This window comes from Diplotaxodon limnothrissa, linkage group LG2 (assembly GCF_057381915.1).
Source record: "Diplotaxodon limnothrissa isolate DT_005_m linkage group LG2, D_limnothrissa_male_GT1.1, whole genome shotgun sequence".
Classification (NCBI taxonomy): Eukaryota; Metazoa; Chordata; class Actinopteri; order Cichliformes; family Cichlidae; genus Diplotaxodon; species Diplotaxodon limnothrissa.
In genome coordinates, this window is record NC_140597.1 from 8,536,473 (window position 1) to 8,543,425 (window position 6,953).

At 35.5% G+C, this 6,953-nt stretch overlaps 1 protein-coding gene across 2 annotated transcripts; it reads right to left on the minus strand.

Moving 5' to 3' along the window:
- Positions 1-1,352: 1,352 nt before the first annotated feature.
- On the minus strand, positions 1,353-3,984 carry LOC146638176 (uncharacterized). 2 transcript variants are annotated; one of them, XM_085366691.1, is made up of 7 exons: positions 3,924-3,984; positions 3,433-3,534; positions 3,019-3,315; positions 2,572-2,934; positions 2,333-2,475; positions 1,833-1,948; positions 1,353-1,479 (listed from the first exon to the last, which is right to left on the minus strand). In XM_085366691.1, the coding sequence occupies exons 1-7, from the start codon at positions 3,982-3,984 to the stop codon at positions 1,353-1,355; spliced, it is 1,209 nt and encodes a 402-aa protein (XP_085222817.1). The 2 variants fall into 2 exon arrangements, with proteins under 2 accessions (XP_085222817.1, XP_085222808.1); XM_085366682.1 differs by having other exon boundaries at positions 2,572-3,315.
- Between the last annotated feature and the right edge of the window lie 2,969 nt (positions 3,985-6,953).

Consider the following 6,953-nt stretch of genomic DNA (forward strand, 5'->3'; position numbering starts at 1 on the left):
GTCTGTAATGGGAAAACATTTAATCATTATTTATAACATTAAACACATAACATGTATCGCAACAACATGTAAGTCTGCTTTTAATGATGATTTTTATGTAAATTAAGTAAAAAATCAACAATGTAAAATAGTGTATGACTTCTTTTCTGGCCCTGAACTCCAAGTTCACTTAATATGTAAATGTTTAACAACAATTCAAGAAAAAAAAGTTATTCTAATACCAGCTGTATGTAATTTAATCACACAGAACAACAGCTATGCCGAAACAGAGAAGAAAAAAAATTAAGTAATTTTTACTTCCCCGCTAAATAGATAAAGTCCTAAAATCATCTATCTTATTATATGTCACAGTTCTAATTATTTGTGATGTTGGCTCTAGATAAATAAAAAAGGAAGTGAAATTGATGATCAGAGTTTACTTCTTAAAAAGCCATGCACCATGCAGTTTAAACATTGCCTGTATGTGTCCTTCCACAGTTAAAAGTTCAGTTAACTGATGACTGTAAATTGGCCGTAAGTCTACATGGTTGTCTGTCTCCCTGTTAGCGCTATGATATTCTGCCAGCTTGTCAACTGTGATAGCTTGTAGGGCCCCAGTGACCAGAGTCAGGAAAGCAAATATGAATGTGGATAGATGGAAGATTTGGCTGATGGAAAATAAAATGCAGTGGACGAAATGTAAAAATACCTCTCACCACTGACTTCTTTTGTGGCCCTCAAGTCCAAAACTCTTGCCTTCCATTTGTAAATTAAATTGTAATTAATTTGTAATTTATTCATTTTGAAAATTTTAAAACAATAATGATAATAGTCTGAAAATGTCAATTATCTTAAATGCTATTAATTTACATTTTAAATTACATTTTGACTAAGATGTGACACAGAAAATATGCAGTATTTAGCCAAAATAAACAAGAATGTGTTTTTTCATATTAACCAGTCCAAAACTCTTTTTTTTTTAATCAGTTCTGGGCAAAAACAAAACTCTTTGGAACAGATGAATATGGTAAGTTAAAATCATCAGGATTTGGCTTCAAAGACAATACTTAGGGTAATTAATTGCTCATTTTCTCCAATATTAGAAGCATTTTGTGTCAGAGTGATGCTGAAAAACTATTCCATGGATTTGTTACTTTCAGGCTGGATTATTGCTATTTTTCTTTACCCTACAAAATAAAGGACATAGAGGCTACTGTCATTGTGATTTGGTGCCATATAAATAAAACTGAATTGAAATGAACTTGTGTGGGTGTTTTTTATGATGACAGAGCCAAAAATCTGGAATATTGTCTATTAATAAACTTAAGAACCCCAGTCCAAACCTTTAGTTAACACTGTAAGTCATGTTGATCTTATTTCTCACAAATATAATTTTGTGCTGCGAAACAGCCATCGTCATTCCATGATCCTTTATCAGTTGAAACATATTCTCCACAGTCCTGGCTTTTGAAGTCATTAGGCTGCCCAGGCTGCCAGTATCTGATGAATAAGGTAAGAGAGAGAAATCATTTTCTCCACTTTGTCGCTATAAGAAACAAATTCACTCCTACATTGTGATTGTTTGGTGCCTCAGTCTGTCTTTTTAATTTAACTCTCATTTGCAAAAGTAGAAATAATACTGTGCACTTCTGCATTCATCCTTTCCTTACATTTCCTGTTGCTGAATTGTTGGATAGATATTAAAGTTTTTGGCAGAGTTCAGTTCAACAACAGAATACAAGACTGATCTTTGTACAGTCAAGTTGTACATAAAAGTTTGATAAATGAACCTTACATTTAGAAAATGTGTAAAGTTAGATCCTTTTTGTTCAGGTTTGTGTATTTAAACTCACTCTATGGTAATAGGGGTCCCATCCACCCAGGTCCAAACCCCCTCTGTAAGTGTGTCAGTGAGGCCAATCCAAGCATTTTGCCTCTCGCTCTTGTCCAGTAATTCGTTGACAAAAAGCTGTTAGAGTCGCACAAACAAAAGACTGATGACATTACTGTTAGGGGGTGATCTTGATCTAAATTGGAATATATAATAAATGGACTGGTACAGACAATTTCTACACATTTCAGTTTTGTAAAAAAAAATTTGAATGACCCGTAGAGCCACGATGACAGTCATTTGTCTTTGGGATAGAGACTCATGTCTCCAACAAGATGGATTATAACAGCATTAATGATCCTTTAATTTTTTGTTTTAGTTCCATCACCTAATGGAGTTCTTGCAACACTGCAGTCATCTTTAACTGTACATGCAAACCTTAGCAACCCAGTACAAAGATGGAAAAAATTCTTGCAATCATTGGCAACGTTTAGCGATTCTAATTCTGCCTTTGTTTATTACCTGTTCCTCAGCGCTGTCTACGACAAGTAGATCTGCACCTTCAGCGATGCAGGCTTTTCTGCTTTCTGTCCAGTTTTTCTTCAAGGTTGAGACAAAATAACAGCTTATGTCAAACCTTCTCCAGTGGGCCTGACAAGGAATGCCTGCAAATTCATCACATGGAAAAAATATCCAAAAGATGAAGAATACCACAATGGAGATAATTTTAGTAAATTTAAGCTGTAACATAGGAAGCATACCGCTTAGTTTAGTGGTCATCCTTTTGACTTTCGATTGTAACTCTTCTCTAGCTGTAGTCAAGCGACTGTAGTTGGTTTGTAATTGTTCCTTTTCCTTCCTCAAAGTATTATACCTGGTTTGAAGTTGCTCTTTGTCTTTCCGCAGGGTGTTATAGCTCTGGTCAGTTTGATGTTTGTTTCTATTCAGACTATTGTAGCTTCTTTGTAACTGGTCTTTCTCCCTCTTTAACACAGTGTAATTACCTTCTAGCTGGACTTCTTTTACTCTCAGTGCAGTAAAAAGAACGCTTAATGCATCCTTTTCTCTTTGGAGGTTATTGTAGCTGGTTTGTAGCTGCTCTGCAGTTGCTGTCAGATTATTGTGATTAGTCTGTAAGCCCTCAAGCTTCCTCTGCATGTGAGTGTAGTTTGTCTCGAATTGATCTCTCTCTTGTTTTAAGTTGATGCAATTTGTTTGTAGCCGGTCCTTCTCATTTTTCACATTGCTGAAATTGGCCTCCAGCTCATCTCGTTTAGTAATCAAATAACTGTAATAGTGCTGCAGCTCATCTTTGTCTTTTGTGAGGTTGCTCAGTATGATCTTTAACTGTCTAGTCTCCTTACTCAAAGCATCATAACTGATCTCCAGTCTGTCCCTCTCTGCAGTCAGGTTGTCATTATCATTTTGGAGTTTCTCCTTATTTTGAGTGAGTGTATTGTGATATGGCTGTGTTTGGTCTTCTGATTTAGGATGGATGATCTCATCTGTGAAATTTAAAAAATAAAAATAATATTTTGCCGGATTCAATTGATTATCATGAACTGGATGTAAAAGCAACAAAAAAGGGGTTTATTTTTATTGAATAAAACTAAACAACTTACAGAATATAAATTGACTTATGTTACTGCACAACAGGACAGCACACAGTAATCCGAGGCTCACAGTGACACCTCTGAGGATCTGGTTTCTTCTGCGAAAATTCACTGTTTTGTAAATAAGAAAACAGACATTTTTCAAATTAAACTACAAACAAATATATCATTAGACAAGTAAAACTGGTTAAAAAAGTCTTTAGAGACTTTAACTTAAGTTTTAGAATTTTTGAATCCATTTAAAAATCTTTAAAACATGCTTTACCGTGTAATTATGTATTACTGAGCATAGACCAGCATGATATTGGTCCTTTTATGAATTAAACAAGAAATTTATTATTCAATAAGGTGTTCGCAAACCAAAGGTGTCTTAAGCAATGAAATACACACACACAAAAGTGTGACGTTATTCAGTTTGAAATTTAAGCTGAAAAACAGGTTTGCATTTTATTTTGTCTACCCACTAGTTCTGTCTGCGGGTTTTGGGGGTGATACTGTACCTTGAGTGATGAGATTGCCGTCCATATATAATAAGGTGTCATCAATTTCCATTGTGTCCATTAATGTTCTGGATTTTTTTCTGTTCAGGTAAGACCTTTGTAGGTTTGGAAATGAAAAACAGTCCTTAAGTTTTCCAGAAGTGCTGATTTTACACTAAACTATACTAACATTCATAAACATTTTTTAATGTTCTAGAGAAAGTTCACATTCAATTATCTAAACATTAAATAGTTTTTAAACCTGCACTTACCTCGCACTTAGCTAAATACGCACAATAACAGTGAATTCAAAAAAGATTCTGTCACTGACCAATAAAAAATGAATGTTAACTCAGTATTATTTATTGTAGTGAAAAAGGGATGTCCCACATCATCAAGCACTTGACATAAACTGATTGGTTGAAAACGAAACTATGCAAAATCCACTGGATGTCTACATTCCCACATTCAAAGTACTTCCCACTCAGACTTAATAGAAATAGCTAAGGTTAAATACCACGAAGTAGTGACTGGGATTTTTTTCTCTTTGACTGACCTGATCGTTTTCAGACTTCCACCTTCTGTGATTTCTGTTCCCTTTTCCCACAGATTAAGTTCTCACAGAGGTTAAATAACTGAGAGTGTGAATGTGCTGAGAAACAAGAAATAAATAGAAATGGAAAACTGCTCACATATTCTGTCCACATTTCCCATCAATATTATGTGACAGAGACATATATACAGGAACTCAGGGCAAAGTTGTACATATTTGTAAGTAAGAGATCAAAGAAAACTGTATGGTAAATTCTGGATTAGCTTGCTAGGTTTTTTAGCTAGCTTGCTAGTATTACAGTAATAAGTAGATATTTTATTATATATACATAGTATTTTCCCTCTCCTAGTTTAACATTAGTACAGTGGCTAATTACACCTAAAAGTTAAGTTGGTTTACAAATTTAAAAACACATTTTTTAAATCAAATTTGTGCTAGTTTAATTCTATCAAGCACAGAATTAAATCAAAAACCATTGTTTTAATAAATTCACATTTTAAAAATGTCATTTTAGTCAGAGAGCTTTGCATAAGTGTTGATTACCTTTACAGAAATTTTAAAAAATATTATTGTAATTACGTGTACTCAGCAGCAGTGGCAGCACAAACCTTACATTGGGTGGTCTATGTTCTGGACAAAGACCACTGATGCTGTGCCTGGAATCTGCTGCAGTCACTCTTCTAGTTTCAGGATTACAGCTCCTAATGCCTAATGGTCCTATTACCACTGGGACTACTTTGGACTTTACTTTCCACATCTGCACTATTTTCCATTACTCCTTCTTCCTGATGTTGCTTTCCACTTACATTACCACATCATCCTATCTTTGTAATGTATTTGTGGCTTGCATGGGTGGAACTGCTGATTCTGGACTTGCAAGATTCTGTTTACTCACCTGCAAGATTTGCCTGCTTTGCTCCATGGAGATCACCGTTCACAGCCAGACTAAATTCTGCTTGTCTGTACGGTCAGCAGCCTGACTCTGGTAAACACCTCACTTAGGTTTCTTAGCTGCCCGTCACCACTACCTCCAAGCTAACCTAACAGCTTGTCAGAATCAGAAAAGCAGATGAATGAAAAACAGCCTTCAATACACCACTCAGCCACTACTAATATCTGGTTATGCCATTCATAGCAAACGCTGTTTAAAGGTGTCAAACAATGTCTTAAGAGCTTTCCCTGCCTGTCTCATTCTCTATTTTTTATTCTTCTCTAAGGACCTCAAGGAGCACTCCATAAATGCACGGCAGATACTGTTAAGAATTTGGGGGAATTAACTGTTCGCGAAGGTTGAAAAATGTGAATTTCATTCTAAATCTGTCACATTTTTGGCAACATTGGTGAGAATTGGCAGGTGAAGACAGATCATTCCATGATTCCACATCAGATGAAACATATTGGTTTTGGAATTCATTGGGCTGTCCAGGCTGTACCAGTGCCTGATCAACAAGGTAAGAAAGAAACCATCTTCTCCTCTTTAAGAAAACCTTCTGACCTCTGATTGGTTTTGTAACTTTTGGTTTGTCTTTTTTCATTTAAGCTTTATTTGCAATAGTAGAAACAGTACGAGTTCTGCTATCATCCACCCCCATCACCACCTCTGCATGTTTTTAAATGCATCAAACAGGACATGAATTTTAATGCAGTGAAAGTCTCTGTGGATGCAGTTGTGTAAGCTCTGAATTTGAAAGTGTATTCAATCACTTCTAGATCTGGTTCAACAAGATTTCCTGTTGCTGAATTTTTGGATCAATATTAAATAGATTTAGGCAGTTTAGTTTTACACAGGGTCTCTATCATCAAAATATAAGACTGATCCTTTGTGTCCTTATTTTCCACCTTCAAGCAGTTTTAGTTTAGGATGAATCATGGTTAATTTTATGTTAATAAAGAATTGAAAAAAGAAAAAATCATATGGAACAGTAAAGACAAGTTCTGTAAATTACACTCTATTATATTTAGGAAATCTGTAAAGTTATAGCAGCGGTGATGACATGAGAACCTTTTTGTTTGTATTTGTACAAAATACAAACAAATACAAAATTTAAACTTTTTCAATTCAAATGGTGACTGCGTCCCATTGACCACTGTAAGACTGTCAGTGAGGCCAGTCCAGGCATTTTGCCTTTGACACCTGTCCAGTAATCCACTGACAAACAGCTGTTAGAGTTGCACAAATAGAAGTCCAGTTGATATATTTACTAAGACTTATATAAAAAATGAAACATTTAACAGTGGGAGAAAGAGGGCACGGCAATTAGCCATTGTAGAAGGTCCTGAGTTTGGGACCAGGGCTCTTCGCTGTGGAGTTTGTATGTTCTCCCTGTTTTTGCACGTGTTCTCTGTGTACTCTGGCTTCCTTCTGCAATCAAGACACATGCAATTGTTGTGGTTAGAACTAGTGATTATAAATTGCCCATAGATTTGAATCTGAATGGTTGTCTGTCTCTCTGTTTTTAGTCTTGTGTCAGACTGGTGACCTGTTGAGGGTGTACCCT

Excerpts from the sequence above, each read along its gene's own strand:
- LOC146638176 (XM_085366682.1), bottom strand. The coding sequence starts at position 3,984 with ATGGACACAATGGAAATTGATGACACCTTATTATATATGGACGGCAAT. Across the intron at positions 2,476-2,571 it reads GATGACCACTAAACTAAGCG|GCATTCCTTGTCAGGCCCAC; the intron begins GTATGCTTCCTA and ends ATGAATTTGCAG. Across the intron at positions 1,480-1,832 it reads GGGACCCCTATTACCATAGA|ATACTGGCAGCCTGGGCAGC; the intron begins GTGAGTTTAAAT and ends CTTATTCATCAG.